The 22,008-nt window shown below is 37.9% G+C and overlaps 1 protein-coding gene across 1 annotated transcript in view; it reads left to right on the top strand.

Moving 5' to 3' along the window:
- The first annotated feature begins 314 nt into the window (after positions 1-314).
- LOC145504370 (C4b-binding protein alpha chain-like) overlaps positions 315-22,008 on the top strand; it is a 43,620-nt gene continuing 21,926 nt past the window's right edge. The window contains exons 1-6 of the mRNA XM_081484957.1: positions 315-456; positions 1,633-1,812; positions 2,781-2,880; positions 9,900-9,985; positions 10,153-10,347; positions 21,730-21,912. Coding sequence (XP_081341083.1) covers positions 315-456; positions 1,633-1,812; positions 2,781-2,880; positions 9,900-9,985; positions 10,153-10,347; positions 21,730-21,912 — 886 coding nt within the window. The remainder of the gene's footprint in view (positions 457-1,632; positions 1,813-2,780; positions 2,881-9,899; positions 9,986-10,152; positions 10,348-21,729; positions 21,913-22,008) is intronic.

The following is a 22,008-nucleotide window of genomic DNA, read 5'->3' as shown; positions in this document are numbered from 1 at the left end:
CATAAATGTCTTGCATCCAATGCTTCCAATTTCATAGCAGTAACTGTCACCTCAGATGCAGCCATGTCCATAAAGCCCATTCCCGTTTCTTTACCTGGAATTAACTATCCTCCTTAGCATGCTCCTGAAACAGATATATGCTATCTTTTATTGCAAATATTTGTGCTTAATGTTTTATCTTCTATACTCAATTGTAATCTCCTTGAAGGGATAGTCCCCATGAGATTTTTTATAGCCCTTTACAAGGGGAAATTCAATAACTATTTATTAGGATGAGTTCTTCCAACAGAAAGATATTGAAGAAATATCAGATCATGCATCCTCCAAGAGTTCCACATGGGGCCCTTGATACAAAAAGGAAAATGGCAGCCAGGCCCTTCTCTGGGATGTGGAAAGTCTCGGATCCAACTCTGTTACAAATGACCTTGGTCGCTGGTCTGTTGGCTTCTGTTCTTGGTGAGTAATGGGAAAATGAGATCAGATTGTCACCAGACAACTGAGTTCATCAGTACATCCTATTTTAAGAGTTGTCTAAAAGATACCCATCTTTAACACTGTGGAATGTATTTGACCACTTGCAATTTAGGGAAATTTATTATAAACCCCTACCTTCCCCCAGCACTAAAGGTTTCTTATGGTCACTTTTAATACTCCTTTTTAGAGCTTTCTCTCCAGGGACTCTTCAAATGATCTAACCTCAAAGCAAATCATGATTTGGAATAAACACATATTATCTGCCACCTGACCATGAAGAGCTTTCATTGCCTGTGTGGTTCTTCAGAAATTAGTGAAATGGGTGTAATTATGCTGGGGCTCACATCCCTTTATTTAATTATTCCAAGGCGGGTAGAATTAAGGCTTCATTTTTTAAGGATTTAATGAATCTCTACCTTGTGATGCTTTTTGAAAAACATTTTATTTTCAAATACATAGTCTATTCAAAATCATATGTAAAATGGATAGCTGGTGAGAAGTTGCTACATAACACAAGGAGCCAAGCCTGGTGATCTGTGGTGACCTAGAGGCATGGGGTGGGGGGAGGGGATACATGTGTAACTATGGCTGATTTGCACTGTTGTATGGCAGAAACTAACACAACATTGTGAACAATTTTCCTCCAATTAAAAAACAAGTTTAAAAAAGAGCTAGTAGAGGGAAAAAAAGAAAAAACAAAATCCCAAAGGTCCAAAAGGACATTAAGGAAATGTCTCCTCATTTCTGACTCCAGAGCCAACTAATCTTATATAATGCTATTATTGCTAAAATATATATTATTTCTCAGGCAAGAAGATAGGATTACATGGCAAGGTATAAATGCCAGTGTTTTGAATATGTAGATTGGGGAATCTAATAAAATGATGAAATTCAGGTCTGCTCATCCATTTTCTGACAAATTATCACATATACAGGAGAGGAAGGATGAATTTTTTCTACCTTTTCCCATTATTATTGTCATTGTTATCAAACAACAAACATGCATTATGGATTGTCTACTGTGTTCACTGAACAGCAGGGTAATAGGAGTCATGATAAAGAGGAGCATGATCTCTGCTCTAAAAGTCCTATTACTGAATAATTGAGGTGCTATGTCCTAGTCTATAACTTGATTCTCCTTGTCGTTTTGGTATTCAGGAGATTGTGGTCCTCCACCTGATTTACAGTTTGCTTCTCCAAATAACAAGTTAAATAACAAAGATTTCAAAACTGGAACTACACTGAAGTACACCTGCCTTCCTGGTTATAGCAGAATCAGTTCAAGTTCAGTTACTTGTAATGATAGAGGCTCATGGGACTACCGTGTTTTTTGTGCTAGTAGGTATCCAAGTTTATTTTTCTCATCTGTCAGTTCAGTCGCTCAGTTCTGTCCAACTCTTTGCGACCCCATGGACTGCAGAACCCCAGGCTTCCCTGTCCATCACCAATGCTCAGAGCTTGCTCAAACTCATGTCTATCAAGTCGGTGATACCATCCAACCATCTAGTTCTCTGCCTTCAATCTTTCCCAGCATCAAGGTCTTTTCCAATGAGTCAGTTCTTCGCATCAGGTGGCCAAAGTATTGGAGTTTCAGCTTCAACATTAGTCCTTCCAATGAACACCCAAGACTGATCTCCTTTAGGATGGACTGGTTGGATCTCCTTGCAGTCCAAGGGACTCTCAAGAGTCTTCTCCAACACCACAGTTCAAAAGCATCAATTCTTCGGCGCTCAGCTTTCTTTCGAGTCCAACTCTCCCATCTGTACATGACTACTGTACTTTTGTTTTTTGGGGGGAAAGTTCTCTTAGGAACTTAATAAATTCTTTAATTCAAAGACTACTTTGATGAAAGTAGTCTTCAAAATTAACATTACCTAAAGTAATTGGAGCCGGTATTTGGAGCCAGTCAGTTGGAAATATACACAGATATTTTGCTAATAGTAAAAATAAAGAATCTTTTCCTTTCTTCTGTTTCCCTGTGACCAAGGACAGATATTTTTAGAACATACTTTACATGGATAACTTGTTCATTCTTTATTATCACAATGATCTAACTGAGCCACCAAATCTAAGCATATTTTTTTCTTCTTTTTAAAATTTTTTAAATATTCAAGAAAATGGGATGAATGTTTACTTTTATTTTTCCTCAAAATATAAAGTTCAGTAAGTCAAGGTTAGAAATAAGTTTTGAAAAACTTTTCTGTGTTTATGTGGAAGTAGCAGTTAAAGCTGATCAATCAGACTTTTCCCCCCAATTACTGCTGTTCAGTAATTGTAATCAGTCACTAATTTCATTTTCCTCCTAGAGAAGCAATGCAGAAACCTAGGAGACTTACCCAATGGGAAAGTGGAAGTTAAGACAGATTTTCTTTTTGGTTCAACTATAGAATTCAGCTGCTCAGAGGGGTAAGTATAAGGCAATCCAGAAGCAATACTTTTCCTTGCAATTAGTTTTTTATATGTAGATAATGCACTCCCATATTTCAAAAATAAAATGATATAAAAAAGCATCATCCAGAATTCTTACTTCCTGTCCATCTCATTCCTCTCTGCCCTCTGACAGGCAGTGACTTTAGTTTCTGATTTATCTTCTTAGTTTTAACATATGTAAATACAAATGAGTACTTTATCACACAGAAGACAGCTGACTGCCCATGTTAGTTTGAATCTTGCTTTTATTTTGTTCACTTAACAATATTGCCATGGATTGAATGTTTGTATCCTTCCCAAATTTGTATGCTGAACCCTGATTTCCAGTGTGATAGTATTTGGAGATAAGGCCTCTGGAAGTTAATAAAGTCATGAGAGTGGAACCCACATGATGGGATTAGGGCCAATATAAGAAGAAACACAGAGCTAGTTTCCTTTCTGTTTGTCTGCACCATGTGAGGACACAGCAAAATGACTGCCATTTACAATACAGGAAGAGGGTTCTTGCTGGAACGTGATCGTGCTGGTGTCCTGATCTCCAATTTCCAGAACTGTGAGAAATCAATTTCTGTTGTTTAAACCATCAGTCTATGGTATTCTATTATAGCAGCTTGGAGTATGATAAATATGTACTGGAGATCTTTGATTCTCATGTGCTGTTTCCTCATTCCATGAACATGTGTTTACAGTTGTATAGTTTTCCAGTGAATGAATCATAGCTTATCATAGTTTATTTAATGGTTCCTATTGATAGAATTTGTGAGTTTCTATTCTTGTGTTATTACCTACAATGCCCTGATGCATAATTTTCTGTACCTGATATTTTACATGCATGCAGTTATGTCTGTAGGAAAAATTCACAGAAGTAAGACTACTGGATCACAGAGAAGATACTTTAAAATACTGATAAATATTGCCAAATTTCTCTTCACAGACTTTGTACAATTTTGTAATGCAAACAAACATCTATTTTCCCACCATCTCTTCAATTGAGGATTGCCCATTTAGATGAGAAAATAAAACTTCCTTGTAGTTTTTAAAAACTTATTAATTTGAGATATGTAGGTTGATATGCAGTTACAAGAAAGAGTAAGAGATTCTATACATTATTGTTCCAGTTTGTCCCAGTGGTACCATCTTTCATGACTGTAGTGCAGTATCACAATCAAGAAATCAACATTGATATAATTCATTAACCTTATTCAGATTTCATTTCTCTCTCTGTATGTGAGACTTTATTGCTGAGACCATATTCCATGGTATGAAATTTGTTTAGCCATTCACTTGTTGAAAACATTTGCGTACAGGTTTTGTGAGTGTGTATATGTGAACTTAAGTCTTCATTTTCTTCTAGGATAGATATGTAGATGTGTCATATAATAGTCACACATTTAATTTTTTAAGGAAATTGCCCGTTTTCCAGAGAGGTCGAACCATTTTATGTTCCCATCAGCAATGTCAGACTAAGCTGTACCATCCACATCAGCATTTGATGTTGCCAATTATTTTAGCCACTTTGATAGGTGTGGTAATATCTCACTGTGGTTTTAATTTGCATTTCTGTCAGAGCCATTGATATTGAACATCTTTTTATGTGTTTATTTGCCATTTGTATCCTCTTCAGTGATTCTTGTTGTTGTTCAGTCACTCAGTTGTGTCTGACTCTTTGCGACCCCACGGACTGCAGCACGCCAGGCTTCCCTGTTCTTCACCATCTCTGGGAGCTCGCTCAAACTCATGTCCATTGAGTCTGTGATGCCATCCAACCATCTCATCCTCTGTTGTCCCTTTCTATATCTGTTCATATCTTTTGCCCATTTTCTAATTGGATTATTTAGCTTTTTACCATTGAGTTTTGAGCTTTTTTTTTTTTTTCTTTTAGTATATTCTGTATACTAGTCCTTTGTTGGATATATGATTTGCAAATGTTTTCCTCTAGTTTGTAGCTTGATTTTGCATCCTTTTCACAGATCTTTCACAGAGTTAAGGTTTTTAATTTTGGTGAGGTACAACTTTTCAATTTTCTTTTATGCATCATTTTATTGGTGTTAAGTCTAAGAATTTATCACTTAGTTTTTGATACTGTGTGCTTGTGTGGGTTTATTTCTGGGTTTCCATTTTTTCCACTGTGTCCATTTTTCTGCCAACACCACACTGTCTTAATTACTATAGCTACATAGGAAGTCAATGTTGGGTAGAGAACTTCCTTTCACCCCCTTTTTGTCTTTCAAAATTGTTTTAGGTATTCTAGGTTCTCTGTATTTCCGTATAGCTTTTAGAATAAACTTCTCTCTGTCCATAACAAACTTTGCTAGAATTTTGATAAGATTTGCATTCTGGATAGAATTTGACATCTTTAAAATGTCTAGTCTCCCAATTCATGAACACAATATTCTTTCCCATTTACTTAGGTCTTTTAAAATTTCTTTTTCAAAATTTTGTAACTTTTAGCACATGTTTTGTATACGTATTTTATTATATTTATATCTACATTTGTATCATTTTCTTTGGAGCGATGGTAAATGGCATTATCTCTTAAAGTTTGATTTTCACATATCTGTTCTTGGTCTATAGTAATATGATCGATCCTGTGTGTTGATCTTTGTCCTGCTGTCTTACTGAACCCACTAAACTAGTTCTAAAAGATTTTTGTTTTGTTTTTGTAAGTTGCTTGTGATTTTCTACTTAAACATTAATGTCATCTACAAACAGAAACAGTTTTTTTTCCCCCATTTTCAATGTGTATGTCTTTTATTTCTTTTTCTTTCCTTATTGTGCTAGGTAGAACTTCTAATTCTATGTTCTACAACCATGGTGACTGTGGACACCCTTGCTTTATTCCCAATCTTGGAGAAAAGGATACTCTTCATTGAGAACTGCTCCTCTATTCCTAGTTTACTGAGAAATTTTATCATGAAAAGTTCTGGATTTTTTAAAAATGCTTTTTATTCATCACTGTGCATACGATCACATAATTTTTGTTTCTTTTTTTTTATCCTGTTGGTATGATGGGCTACATTGACTAGTTTTCAAGTTTTAAAACTGTTTACCTCAAATAAGTTTCATTTGGACATGATGCATCATTGTTTTTACAAATTCTTGAGTTGACTTTCTAATATTTTGCTGAGGATTTTTGTGGATAATTTTAAGAGAAATAAATTGGTCTATATTTTTCTTTTTTTTGTACTATGTCTGAATTTGACAAAAGAGCAATAATAAGCATTATAAACTGAGTTAAGAAGTGTTCCTTTCTCTTCAGTTTTCCAGAAGAGATTGTGGAAAATAATTTTTTTAAATATCTGATAGAATTCTTCTATAAAACCATCTGGGCCTAGACATTTCTTTTTCTGTACTCTTAATTATGAAGTCAATTTCTTTAATAGTTCTAGGATTACTCTAATTGTTTATTTTGACTTTGCTGCATTTTGTACTTTTCGAAGAATTACTCTTTTTCTTTTAAGTTGTTGAATTTAAGAGAATAAAATTGTTCATTCCTTTATTCTCCCTTCAATGGCTGCAGGATCTGTAGTGAAATTCTCTGTTTCATTCATGATATTGATGACTTCTGTCTTCTACCTTTATCAATCTTACAAGAGATTTATCAATTTTATCGTTTTTTTTTTTTTTAGAGTCAGCTTTTCATTTCATTATTTTCTTATTGTTTTCCTGCTTTAAACTTACTGATTTCTGCCTTTGTTTCCTTTTTTCTCCTTGCTTTGTGTTTATGGCTTCTTCTTCTTTCATGTTTCTTGAAGTAGGAATTTCGATTCCTGATTTGAGAACTTTTTTATTTTCCAATGTAAGCATTTATTGCTATGAATTTCCATTTCAGCACTGATTTATCTGTGTTCTACACATTCTCTTATGTCATAGTTTCATTTTTATTCTGTGTATTTTTAATTTCCTTTGAGACTTCCCTTTGACCATGGATTATTTAGAACTGTGCTATTTAATTTTCAATTGTTTTCAGATTTTTCTCTTGTCTTTCTGTTATTTGTCTCTAGTTTAATTCCATTATAGTCAGAAAATATACATTGCATGATTTAAATTTTTATATGTTTTCTGAGATTGATTTCATGGTCCAGGATATAATTTTTCCTGGTGAATTTCTCTGGGTACTTGGGAAAAATGTGTATTCTGCTGCTGTTGAATGGCTTCCCTGTAGTTTTAATGTGCACTTTTCTATTTACAAGTGACGTTGAGCATATCTCATATATCTAAAAGACGTTCAGCTGATGCTGAAGCTGAATCTCCAATACTTTGACCATGTGATGAGAACAAATGACACATTGGAAAAGACCTGATGTTGGGAAAGATTGAGGGCAGAAGGAAAAGAGGGCGACAGAAGATGGGATGGTTGGATGGCATCACCGATTCAATGGATATGAACTTGGGCACACTCTGGGAGATGGGGAGGGACAGGGAAACCTGGTGTACTACAGTCCATGGAGTGGCAAAGAGTTGGACACAACTTGGCTGCTGAACAACAACAAAAAGATAGCTGTATTTATTTATGTGTAAACTGACTTCAACTCCTTTGTTTCTTTTTAAATGTCAATGAATTACAGTATTTTTTCTCATTGTGTCATCTTTCCTTTGACTTGGCTTACAGTATTTCTTTCTTGCCAAGCAAAATGTATGTGCCATATATGTTGAATTTATCAATCTTTTTTTTTTAAAATACTTTTGGATTTGAGTTATAGTCAAAAGGCCTTCCTTGCTTGAAGATTGTAATTACAATTATTCAACTATTTTTATGGTTTAATGTTATTTAATTCAGAGAATTCAGAGGCACTAGCTAATATTATCTTTCCCTAGAATGGATTCCATATTGTCTTGCCACCATTTATTAGAGTCCATGATTAATTCAGTAATTTGTGATGACACTTTTAAAAACTATATTTAATTTCCATATGAATATAGTCTATTTTCGAACTTATACTGAATGCTTTTAGTTTGTCTATATATTCACACAACCAGTTCCTCTGTGTTTTAATTACTGAGTTTTCATGTTGTGTAACATTGCTTTGAAGTATCTCCCGTACTCCTGTGCTTTTCCAGGTTTTTTCTGACTATGTTTGCTTATTTGTATGTCTGTATGAAAGTGAAAGTAAAGTCGCTCAGTCATATCCGACTCTTTGTGACCCCATGGACTGTAGTCTACCAGGCTCCTCCGTCCATGGGATTTTCCAGGCAAGAGTACTGGAGTGGATTGCCATGGATTTCTATATATTAATTTTGTATCTCATCTAATATACTGAATTCACTCCTTACTTTTAATAGCATTTGAATTGTATTCTCTTGGAATTTCCTGGCAAGCAATTATGTCATCTGAAAATAATGATACTATTATTTTTCCTTTCTAATTTTTATATTTTGAATTTCTTTTTCTCATAATTATGCTAGCAATTTTATCTCAAATAAAATACTGATACTGGCCCTTGCTTTCTTCTTCTTGACTTTAGCAGAAATAACTCTAGTATTCCCCCCCTAAGTTCGGTAGGACTCTGTCCCCACTGCTTCCCATTATATTGGACATTTTTGCTAAGAATGCTTGATTTTTTTCAAATGTCATTTTACTGTATCAAGATGATAGTGCATTTTTCTTCTTAGATTTATTACATCATGTGTATATTAACCTGCTCAGGCTGTCATAGCAACAGAAATTTATTTTTACAGTTCTGAAGCCTGGAAGTCCTAGATTTAGGTCTGACAGCATTCAGTCACATGGCCTTCCCTCTGCACATGCACGTGGAAAGAGAATAAAGTTGACAGAGAGAGAGGTTGAGAGAGAGAGAGAGCTCTGTGAGCTCTGTGGTGTCTCTTCTTATAAGAACTCTGCTGCTGCTGCTGCTAAGTCGCTTCAGTCGTGTCTGACTCTGTGCGACCCCATAGACGGCAGCCCACCAGGCTCCCCCGCCCCTGGGATTCTCCAGGCAAGAATATTGGAGTGGGTTGCCATTTCCTTCTCCAATGCATGAAAGTGAAAAGTGAAAGTGAAGTCGCTCAGTCGAGTCCGACTCTTAGCGACCCCATGGACTGCAGCCTACCAGGCTCCCCTGTCCATGGGATTTTCCAGGCAAGAGTACTGGAGTGGGGTATAAGAATTCTAATCCTAGTGAATCAGGGCCCTACCCTTATCACTTAATTTAGCCTTAATTAGTTCCTTACTCCAGATACAGCCATACTGGGGATGAGGGTGTCAATATATGAATTTTGGGAGGACACATATATTCAGTTTGTAACAATATATTGTATATTGATATGTTTCCTAATTTTGAAGGTTTCTTTCATTTTTTGTATAAACCTGTTTGGTTATGGTATGTTTCTCTTTTAAAGTGTTTTTAAATTTTGTTTATTTTATTCAGGAACTTTTTATTGATATTCAGGGTATATTGATATATAATTTTTTTTTTTTTAAGTAACAAGTTCTGGAAGAGTTACTGGACTTATTTCAAGGGCAAGAATAACAAGATGATAATCAGGAAGTTAGTGGTTTATGAGAGTAAACCAAACTCTAGTGCCAGAAGAATGATTCAAAGTAGAGGTCAAAATTGTTTCTTTAATCACCAGTTTATCTGGATCTTCTATTCAGATGAAACTATATAGGAGACTCAAGTATATTTTTTCTCTTTTGTACTGCTTTATTTGTAGCTTGTTAGATAAAGAGTTTAAGTGGAGTTCTAAGATTCTGAATGCAAAACTTGTCATTTACTTTTTTTTATTAGAGATGAATATATGCCCTGTAGAAAAAGCTTAATAATATGGTTTAAAGAAACGAGTAAATAAAAGAAAAATGGAAAAATAAGGCTTTCTCCTTGATATGATGAAATTTAACTCCAAGTTGGCCTAAATGGTAATTAGTAATCAAGAGATCATTATTTTTTCATATTTAAATGTTGAATAAAATTTCTTTTCATCCCGACCTTATTAACTGGCAATTTACATTTAGAGTAAGACAAATTCCACTAAAATCTCTGGCCTATCTTATTCAGGTATATCTTAGTTGGCTCAGCTACTAGTCATTGTGAGATCCAAGATAAAGGAGTTGACTGGAGTGATCCGCTCCCTCAATGTATAAGTAAGTAAAGACTCCTTATGACTTGACTATAAACCTAAACCATGTTAGGTAATAATACACCTGTGCCTCTTTGTTGCTTATTGTACACTCCATTAGAATTTGCCTCAGGAATGTTAGATTTGTAAGTGTGCCTTCCCTCATTATTTCTTCCTTTTCACTCATGTCAGTTGCCAAGTGCAAGCCTCCTCCAACCATCAGCAATGGGAGACATAATGCTGGAGATGAAGACTTCTACACATATGGCTCTTCTGTCACCTACAGCTGTGACCCTTACTTCTCAATGTTAGGCAAAGCCTCCATTTCTTGCACAGTGGAAAATAAAACAATAGGTGTCTGGTATCCAAGCCCTCCTACTTGTAAAAGTAAGTGACAATGCTGAATGTATTAAGAGAAATGGAATGATTCAAAGACAAACTAATCAAGGCAAAGTTGAATTAAACTTGTTCAGCTACTCACATGCTATTATTAGTCAGAAAGCATAGGCTATACTGCAATAATAATCAATACCAAAATCCCCAGATTTTTTCACAGTAAAAGCTGTGTTCTTTGTTTGGTTTTTGTTTGTGTGTGTATATATACATATTTTTGGTTTTTTTAGGCCCCTTGTTAGTGCACAGCTCACCTGGGAAATCCTCTAGGGGGCAGGCATTTACATGGTAATCCAGATTGTTTATATCTTCTGACAACTCCCTCACAGAACATCCAAAATTTCAGGTGTGTTCTGTACATCTGCATCTCTATTCCAGTTCTGCAAACAGGCTCACCTGTACCATCTTTTTTGATTCTATACATATGCATTAATATATGATATTTGTTTTTCTCTTTCTAACTTATTTCACTTTGTATGACAGACTTTAGGTTCATCCACAGCACTACAAATGACCCAATTTTGTTCCTCTTATTTTTTTTTGGCTGCAGAAAATAACACGACATTGTAAAGCAATTATACACCAACAAATAAGTTCAGAAAAACCACAAAACTGCCATAATGAGTTCATCAGGGGAAGTGAACAAGTAGACAGTCCTCGGCTCATATGTTCTTTGACTTGGAAGTGATATATCTTGCTTTTCATTAAAAATTTGGCCAGACTAGTCCCTTGTTTCTGCCTAGTATAAATGAAATAGGAAATATAGTCTTCTGTTTCCCTGGAACAAGCTAGAGATATGGGTGGACACCATACTAGTAACATTAACCACATATGTATATAGGGCAAACAAAGTCATACCAATGTTAGCAGGTCAAAAGTAAAAGATAAGCATAGAGAATATTTTCCCTTTCATCTCCAAAAACCATGCCAGGATCAGGAAAGACTGATCTTACTGGTATAAAACACCTCTAATTGCAGCAATTAAAGGACTTTAACAACACAGTGTCATTTACTGTTTTGATTTAGTACCATGCTGGGGCTAGAGAGATAATCATGAAAGGTTCAAAATGCCTAGAGTCTAGCTGCAAGAGCTGGAACTGACAGGAACTGAGGCTGGAAAGGTCGCAAGTCTAGGTTATGAAGGACCTTGTGTGTCACTCTCAGGAGTTCAGAACAAATATGAAGGGCAGACACTGAAAGTCTTTAGCCAGGGGAATAAATGTGCTGCATTGTAGAAAGAGAAGTCTGGCTGTAGGTGGGCAGCAATTTGAAGTGGGACAGAACTTAACCCATAGACATCTGCTGCAGCTATCCGGCCAAGTAGTAAGCTGGTTTCGGCTGAGGCAATGGCAGTTGGCCTGAAGAGAAGTTGAGAAATCCTAAAGGAATTAAAGTGGCAGGACTGACAGGACCCGATGACTGACGGCTGTGGGGTAGCGGGGGAAGGGGAGGTTTGTTCTGTGCTTGTGATCTCTGATGCCCTGGCTGCCTCTGCATCACAACCATCATATCAGTACTACTGGCCACTGCAAGTGAAAGTGAAAGCTGCTCAGTTGTGTCCGACTCTGCGAATTCTCCAGGCCAGAATACTGGAGTGGGTAGCCTTTCCCAATTGGCCACTGACCCACCAACAAAATCATCCAGGAGCGTAAGCCATCAGAAGAGGAATATTTGGGGGCCTTTGGAATTGGGACTTTGGGTTTTAGATATTGATTAGGGGTTTTTGAGATATAATTAATTTCAGATGTACATCATAGTGATTTGATATTTGTGTATATACAGTGAAATTGATCATAATAAGTCTAGTTGACATCTTTCACCATACACAGTTACAAAATAATTTCTCTTGTGATGAGAACTTTTACAGTTACAAAATAATTTCTCTTGTGATGAGACTTTTAAGACTCTACTCTCTTTGCAACTCTCAAATAAATATTGCAGTGTTATTAACTATAGACACCAGGCTGTACATCACATCCCCATGACTCATTTATATCTGGAAGTTTGCACTTTTTAACCCATATCACTCATTTTGCCCATTGCACATTCCCACCTCTGGCAACCGCCAATCTATTCTTTGTAAAGATGAAATGGGTTTTTCAAATACTTTTTTCTTTGATGAGAAATTTTAGGACTTTATCCACATTGACTAAAGTGACAGGACCTCATTTTGCTGAGATTCCTAAGAATTAAAAGCACATACATAGAGCTTTAAAATATTTTCTTTCTGTGTGTTTTTTGTATCAGATCTCCCTGAGACCCATATATCAATAGTAGTCACATCATTATCACCATTTCTCGTTTATAACTCAGATGTCCTATTTATACTACTTTAGATATAGTCTGTCACCAACCACAAGTTCGAAATGGAATCATTCTCTCTGGATTTGGACCCATCTATCACTACAAACACTCTGTTCTGTTCAGCTGCAAGAAAGGTTATATCCTCAAAGGCAACAAGTTAATCCATTGTGGTGCTGATGATGAGTGGCATCCTTCTCCTCCCACTTGTGAACTCAGTGAGTATGCACCAAAGGGATTTTCATAATTGGCATCTAAAGTTATCCAGGAATACAGGTGTAGCATGCTCACAAGCACAAGCCCACTTAAATCCCAAGAGTCATTTTACATTAAATTAGTACTTTCTCTAGTTTTCTCATGTCAGGAGGAAGGTTTTTTTTTTTTTAATTTTATTTTTCCTTTTCCCGCTAGTAATCTCTTTGTGTTATCTGAGGATTTTCTATACATATATATCATACAGTTTTGACCCCAGTGACATCACAGACATGGCAGATTTATTTACTCCTTACAAAAATATTTCAGTAGACACTAGTAAATTGTCTCATCCTAACAAAATAAACATATTCTGAGAATTTTTTGAAAGATGGAGATAAAATTTCTTCAAGATATTCCATTTAAAAATTTGCACAGAGATGCTCTATGGGCTAATGTTGGCTTTGATACCTTGAAGTTGTAGATACATACAGATCAGTCATAAGATTAACGATACTTACTGCTAGCTAAGAATTATCAAGCACTTTGTATCAAGCATTGTTCTAAGTGCATGACATCAATTAATTCATTTAGTATTTACCATGATCCTAAGAGGTAGATATTACTTTTTTAAAAATCACATTTTAATGATGACAAAACAGAGTGATTAAGTAACTAGCACAAGCTCACATAGTTATTTGGCAATGGAAGCCACTGCTACATTGTGATATATTCATTTCCTTCTGCCATTAGGAGAAATAGGTGATTATTTACATATGTAGTGACAAAACTTGATAAATATGTGATTTGACAGACCCGTATCCCTTCTTCAATCCATATATACCTTTGACATCATATCCAGTAGGGAATAAAAGCAGAATCCAATAATATGTGGAACAAGGTTTAAGCTCCAATCAGAAGTTCTTGGTGACAGTGTTATAGTATCTGGGGAACACAACAACTCTTATTCTAATTCCCTTTTAGGCAAGGAGAATCAGGCGAACATTTCGTTTATTTAGCAGCAAACTTGTGCTGTGCATCCTCGGTGACCTTGGATGCTTCCATGCTGAAGTGCTTTGACATGGAAGGAGAACTAAGCTCCTGGAGGTTGACCCAGTAACCTAGATATTGCCCCTTTCTGTACTTTGGTGTGTTGCCTGCATAACATCCTCTGGATTGCTGTGTGCATTGCGTGCTTGGCAATAGTCTATCAGAGGTTGATGCTGTCAAGTCTCTTCCTGGAATTCCCATTTAACCTTTGAGATCTGTTTCTTCCTCAGTTAATATGAGCTACACCTTTTCTGGGAATGGGGGATGGTGTGTGCCAGGCTTATTGGGTTAGTCTGCCATCCCCAAAACAGCTTTCTTTCATCTTTGTGCTTCTCTCATGATCAGATAGTTGTATTGGGCTACCAGACATTCCCCATGCTGTCTGGGATGGAAGAGACAGCAAGCTAAGCAATCAAGAAGTATTTGAAGTTGGGACTGAGTTGAAATATCAATGCAAGTTTGGATACAGACCTATTCCAGATGAGCCTCTGACTTTGACTTGTCAGGAAAATTTCACGTGGACACCATCCAAAGGGTGTGAATGTAAGTAAACTTTGTTTTATGTACTCCTATTTTTGGTATCTTCTTTTCCATCGAAAATGTTGAGCATGTGCTCAGATTTTGTACTTTACTGATTATAATTGATTTCTTAAAATGTATGCTTTGAAATACTTCTAGAGTTAATTTATTGGATCTTTGCAAATTAGTAGAGAAGCTATTTTAAAGGTCATCCTGAAGACTGGGAGAGCTGAAAAATCATGTCTTGCATATTCTGCCCCTTCGAATTCAGCATCAAATGAAAAACCAACTTGGGTATCAAATATGGGTATCACCTTTATAACTGGTAACCCTGTAGGGCATCTGTCATTTGTATGGTAATCCAGATTGTTTAGATCTGTAACAATTCCAGGATAAAACCTCCATTGTCTGTTTTGCAGACCTAACAAATAAGGAGACATAAATCCGTGAATTGAAAATCATATATCTTACTTTTCATTAAAGCCTTTGGCTAGTCTGGTCCCTTGTTGGGGCTTCCCAGATGGTGCTAGTGTTAAAGAATCCATCTGCCAAGGCAAGAAAAATGACATGTAGGTTCAATCACAGGGTGGGGAAGATCCCCTGGAGGAGGGTATGACAACCCACTTCAGTGTTCTTGTCTGGAGAATCCCATGGACAGAGGAGCCTGGTGGGCCTCACAGGGTGTGTCCATAGGGTCACAAAGGCACACAACTGAAACCACGCACATACACACACACACACAGAGTAACTTGTTTCTGCCTAGTGAAAAAGAAATAAAAAAAATACAGTATTCTGCTTCTTCTGAAGCAACTGAAAATATCGGTGGACACCACACTAGTTATGTCAATGGGCCTACAGGACAGAAAAAAAAAATCATACTGACATTAGTAGATCAGTAGTAAAAGGCAAGCAGAGAAAGAATGTTCCCATTCTTCTCTGGAAAAGTCAGAAGGGAGGTTACATAAATATCAATAATGACTTAGCTTCCTGGTCTAAAACTTATCTTTACCGCAATTAACATCACAGTGTCATTTATGCCTTCATTCAGTACAATGCTGGGCCAAGAGAGCATTTTTATTTTTTAGTCACTAAGTTGTGTCTGACTCTTTGGGACCCCATAGAATGTAGCAGGCCAGGCTTCCCTGTCCTTCACTATCTCCCTGAGTTTACTCAAACTCATGCCCATCGAGTCAGTGATGCCATCCAAACATCTCATCCTCTGTTGCTCACTTCTCCTCTTGCTCCCAATCTTTCCCAGTACCAGGATCTTTTCCAATGAGTTGGCTTTTCCCACTAGGTGGCCAAAGTATTGGAGCTTCAGCTTCTGCGTCAGTCCTTCCATGAATATTCAGGGTTGATTTCCTTTAGGATTGACTGGTTTGATCTCTTTGCTATCCAAGGGACTCTCATATGTCTTTTTGAGCCTGCAAGTGCTGAAATGGACAGGATCTGAGGCTGGAAAGTTAGCAGGACTAGGTTATGAAGGACCTTGTGTGTCACTCTCAGGAGTTCAGTACGAAGATGAAGGGCAGACACTGAAAGTCTTTAGCCAGGGGAGTAAATGTGCTGCATCGTAGAAAGAGAAGTCTGGCTGTAGGTGGGCAACAATTTGAAGTGGGACAGATCTTAACTCATAGACATCTGCTGCAGCTATCCAGCCAAGTAGTGAGGCTGGTTTCAGCTGAGGCAATGGCAATGGGCCTGAATAGAAATTGAGAAAAGGAATTAAAGTGGCAGCACTGACAGGACTTGATGACTGACAGCTGTGGTGTAGCAGGGGAGGGGGAGGTTTGCTCTGTGCTTGTGATCTCTGATGCTTCTACATCACAATCATCATGTCATCATTATTGGTCTCTGACCTGCCACCATAGTTTGGCCTCAGGTCAAATGACAGGGAGGGAACACAGCCCCGCCCTTCAACAGAAAATTGGATTAAAGATTTACTGAGCATGGCTCTGCCCATCAGAACAAGACCCAGTTTCTCCTTCAGTCTCTCCCATCAGTTCAGTTCAGTCTCTCAGTCGTGTCCGACTCTTTGCGACCCCATGAACTGCAGCACGCCAGGCCTCCCTGTCCATCACCAACTCCTAGAGTCTACCCAAACCCATGTCTATTGAGTTGGTGATGCCATCCAACCATCTGATCCTCTCTCGTCCCCTTCTCCTCCCGCCCCCAATCCTACCCAGCATTAGGGTCTTTTCCAATGAGTCAACCCTTCGCATGAGGTGGCCAAAGTATTGGAGTTTCAGCTTCAACATCAGACCTTCCAATGAACACCCAGGATTGATCTCTTTTAGGATGGATTGATTGGATCTCCTTGCAGTCCAAGGGACTCTCAAGAGTCTTCTCCAACACCACAGTTCAAAAGCATCAATTCTGCAGCGCTCAGCTTTCTTCACCGTCCAACTCTCACATCCATACATGACCACTGGAAAAACCATAGCCTTGACTAGACGGACTTTTGTTGGCAAAGTAATGTCTCTGCTTTTAAATATGCTATCTAGGTTGGCCATAGCCTTCCTTCCAAGGAGTAAGCGTCTTTTAATTTCATGGCTGCAATCACCATCTGCAGTGATTCTGGAGCCCCAGAAAATAAAGTCTGACACCATTTCCACTGTTTCCCCATCTATTTCCCATGAAGTGATGGGACCAGATGCCATGATCTTAGTTTTCTGAACGTTGAGCTTTAAGCCAACTTCTTCACTCTCCTGTTTCACCTTCATCAAGAGGCTTTTAGTTCTTCTTCACTTTCTGCCATAAGGGTGGTGTCATCCGCATATCTGAGGTTATTGATATTCTCCCAGAAATCTTGATTCCAGCTTGTGTTTCTTCCAGCCCAGCGTTTCTCATGATGTACTCTGCATATAAGTTAAATAAGCAGGGTGACAATATACAGCCTTGACGTACTTCTTTTCCTATTTTGAACCAGTCTGTTGTTCCATGTCCAGTTCTAACTGTTGCTTCCTGACCTGCATACAGGTTTCTCAAGAGACAGGTCAGATGGTCTGGTATTCCCATCTCTTTCGGAATTTTCCACAGTTTAAAAGGTATTGGCATAGTCAATAAAGCAGAAATAGATGTTTTTCTGGAACTCTCTTGCTTTTTCGATGATCCAGCGGATATTGGCAATTTGATCGCTGGTTCCTCTGCCTTTTCTAAAACCAGCTTGAACATCTGGAAGTTCACGGTTCACGTATTGCTGAAGCCTGGCTTGGAGAATTTTGAGCATTACTTTACTAGCATGTGAGATGAGTGCAATTGTGCGGTAGTTTGAGCATTCTTTGCCATTGCCTCTCCCATCAGGAAGCTTCCATAAGTCTCTTATCCTTCTCCATTAGAGGGCAGACAGACTGAAAACTACAATCACAGAAAACTAATCGATCTGATGACATGGACCACAGCCTTGTCTAACTCAGTGAAACTATGAGCCATGCCATGTAGGGTCACCCAAGATGGACGGATCATGGTGGAGCGTTCTGACAAAATGTGGTCCACTGGAGAAGGGAATGGAAAATCACTTCAGTGTTCCTGCCTTGAGAACCCCATAAACAGTATGAAAAGACAAAAAGGTAGGACACTGAGAGATGAACTCCCCAGGTCGGTAGGTGCTCATTATGCTACTGGACATCAGTAGAGCAATAACTCCAGAAAGAATGAAGAGACGGAGCCAAAGCAAAACCAACAACCATTTATGGATGTGACTGGTGATGAAAGTAATGTCCGATGCTGTAAAGAGCAATATTACACAGGAACCTGGAATGTTAGGTCCAGGTGAATGAATTAAGGCAAATTGAAAGTGGTCACACAGTAAAGGGCAATAGTGAACATTGACATTTTCAGAATCAGTGAACTAAATGGACTGGAATGGGGGAATTTAACTCAGATGACCATTATATCTACTACTGTGGGCAGGAATCCCTTAAAAGAAATGGAGTAGCCATCATAGTCAACAAAAGAGTCCTAAATGCAGTACTTTGGTGCAATCTCAAAAATGACAGAATGATCTCTGTTCATTTCCAAGGCAGACCATTCAATATCACAGTAATCCAAGTCTATGCCCTGACCAGTAATGCTGAAGATGCTGAAGTTGAACGGTTCTATGAAGACCTACAAGACCTTCTAGAGCTAACACCCCCATAAGATGTCCTTTTCACTATAGGAAACTGGAATGCAAAAGTAGAAAGTCAAGAAATACCTGGAGTAATGGGCAAATTCGGCCTTGGAGTACAGAACGAGCAGGGCAAAGGCTAACAGAGTTTGCCAAGAGAATGAACTGGTCATAGCAAACACCCTCTTCCACAACACAAGAGAGATTCTACACTTGCACATCACCAGATGGTCAACAGCAAAATCAGATTGATTATATCTTTGCAGCCAAAGATGGAGAAGCTTTGGACTTAAATTGAAGAAAGTAGGGAAAACCACTAGACCATTCAGGTATAACCTAAATCAAATCCCTAACGACTATACAGTGGAAGTGACAAATAGATTCAAGGGAATAGATCTGATAGAGTGCCTGAAGAACTAAGGACTGAGGCTTGTGACGTTGTACAGGAGGCAGTGATCAAGACCATTCCCAAGAAAAAGAAATGCAAAAAGGCAAAATGGTTGCCTGAGGAGGCCTTACAAACAGCTATGAAAATAAGAGAAGTGAAAGGCAAAGGAGAAAAGGAAAGATATACTCATTGGGATGCAGAGTTCCAAAGAATAGCAAGGAGAGATAAGAAAGCTTTCCTCAGTCATCAGTGCAAAGAAATAGAGGAAAACAATAGAATGGGAAAGACTAAAGATCTCTTCAAGAAAATTAGAGATACCAAGGAAAATTTTCATGCAAAGATGGGCACAATAAAGGACAGAAATGGTATGGACCTAACAGAAGCAGAAGATATTAAGAAGTGGAAAGAATACACAGAAGAACTACACGAAAGAGATGTTCATGACTCAGATAACCCCGATGGTGTGATCACTCACCTAGAGCCAGACGTCCTGGAATGCAAAGTCAAGTGGGCCTTAGGAAGCATCACTATTAACAAAGCTGGTGGAGGTGATAGAATTCCAGTTGAGCTATTTCGAATCCTAAAAGATAATGCTGTGAAAGCGCTGCTCTCAATATGCCAGCAAATTTGGAAAACTCAGCAGTGGCTACAGGACTGGAAAAGGTCAGTTTTCATTCCAATCCCAAAGAAAGTTAATGCCCAAGAATGCTCAAACTATCACACAATTACACTCATCTCACACGCTGGCAAAGTAATGCTCAAAATTCTTCAAGCCAGGTTTCAACAGTATGTGAACTGTGAACTTCCAGATGTTCAAGCTGGATTTAGAAAATGCAGAGGAACCAGAGATCAAACTGATAACATTCGTTGAATCATCAAAAAAGCAAGAGAGTTCCAGAAAAAACATCTACTTCTGCTTTATTGACTATGCCAAAGCTTCTGACTGTGTGGATCACAACAAACTGTGGAAAATTCTACAAGAGATGGGAATACCAGGTCACCTGACCTGCCTCCTGAGAAATTTGTATGCAGGTCAGAAAGCAACAGTTAGAACTGAACATGAAACAACAGACTGGTTCCAAATAGGAAAAGGATTATGTCAAGGCTGTATAATGTCTCCCTGCTTATTTAATTTATATGCAGAGTACATCATGAGAAACGCTGGACTGGATGAACCACAAGCTGGAATCAAGATCGCTGGGAGAAGTATCAATAATCTCAGATATGCAGATGACACCACTCTTATGGCAGAAAGTGAAGAACTAAAGAGCCTCTTGATGAAAGTGAAAGAGAAGAGTGAAAAAGTTGGCTTAAAGCTCAACATTCGTAAAACAAAGATCATGGCATCCAGTCCCATCACTTCATGGCAAATAGATGGGAAAACAGTGGAAACAGTGGCTGACTTTATTTTTTTGGGCTCCGAAATCACTGCAGATGGTGACTGCAGCCATGAAATTAAAAGACACCTGCTCCTTGGAAGAAAAGTTATGACCAACCTAGATAGCATATTAAAAAGGAAAGATATTACTTTGTCAACAAAGGTCCGCCTAGTCAAAGCTATGGTTTTTCCAGTAGTCATGTATGATTGTGAGAGTTGGACTATAAAGAAAGCTGAGCACCGAAGAATTGATGCTTTTGACCTCTGGTGTTGGAGAAGACTCTTGAGAGTTCCTTGGACTGCAAGGAGATCCAACCAGTCCATCCTAAAGGAAATCAGTCCTGAATATTCATTGGAAGGACTGATGTTGAAGCTGAAACTCCAATACTTTGACCACCTGATGTGAAGAACTGATTCATTCAAAAAGACCCTGATTTGGGGAAAGAGTGAAAGCAGAAGGAGAAGGGGACTACAGAGGATGAGATGGTTGGATGGCATCACTGACTCAGTGGATATGAGTTAGGGTAAACCCTGGGAGTTGGTGATGGACAGGGAGGCCTGGCTTGCTGTGGTCCTTGGGGCCATAAAAAGTTGAACACTACTGAGCAACTGAACTGTACTGAATGGTGTTTTGAGATATTATTGACATATAATATTATTTTAGGTGTACCTCATGCTGATTTGATATTTGTGAGTATAGTTAAATGATCGTAATAAGTCTAGTGAATATCTATAACCATACATAGTTACAAAATAATTTTTCTTATGATGAGAACTTTAAAGTCCTGTACTCTAAGCAACTTTCAAATATATATATATTATACTGTATTAATTATAGGCACCATGCAGCACATTACATCCCCATAATTTATTTATAACTGGAAGTTTGTACATTTTGATCCACTTCATTCATTTGTCCACTCTGCATTCCCACCTCTGGCCTCCACCAAACTATTATCTGGAACTGAGAAACTGTTTTTCAATTTTTTAATGGAAAAGATATAGGACTTTATCCACCTTGAATAACATGATGGGACCTCATTTCACTCAGGTTCCTAGGAACTAAAAGGATATTTTGCATGGTTAGTTGCTAAGTCATATCTGACTCGTTGAGACTTTATGGTCTGTAGTCCCACAGACTCCTCTGTCCATGGGATTTCCCAAGCACGAATACAGGAGTGGGTTGTTATTTCCTTCTCCAGGGGACTTTCCAGACCCTGAATTGAATGCACATCTCCTTTATTGGTAGGCAATTTCTCTACCACTGAGCCACTTGGGAAGTCCACTAAAAGGATATACATAAAGCTTTAAAATGTTTTCTTTATATTTACTTGATGTAGGCTTGTATCAGGTCTTGCTGAGACCCATATATCAATAATAGTCACATCATTATCACCATTTCTCGTTTATAACTCAGATGTCCTTTTTATACTTCTTTAGATATTATCTGTCACCAACCACGAGTACGAAATGGAAACATTCTCTCTGGATTTGGACCCATCTATAACTATGAAGACTCTGTTCTGTTTAGCTGCAAGAAAGGTTATATCCTCAATGGCAACAATTTAATCCATTGTGGTGCTGATGACGAGTGGCATCCTTCTCCTCCCACTTGTGAACTCAGTGAGTATGCACCAAAGGGATTTTCATAATTGGCATCTAAAGTTATCCAGGAATATGGGTGTAGCATGCTTACAGGCACAAGCCCACTTAAATCCC

The sequence above is a fragment of the Giraffa tippelskirchi genome, chromosome 5 (assembly GCF_054371585.1).
Source record: "Giraffa tippelskirchi isolate mGirTip1 chromosome 5, T2T-mGirTip1v1.2.pri, whole genome shotgun sequence".
NCBI lineage: Eukaryota > Metazoa > Chordata > Mammalia > Artiodactyla > Giraffidae > Giraffa > Giraffa tippelskirchi.
Note: the sequence above shows the minus strand (reverse complement) of the source record. Positions and strands in the feature narration are given on the sequence as shown.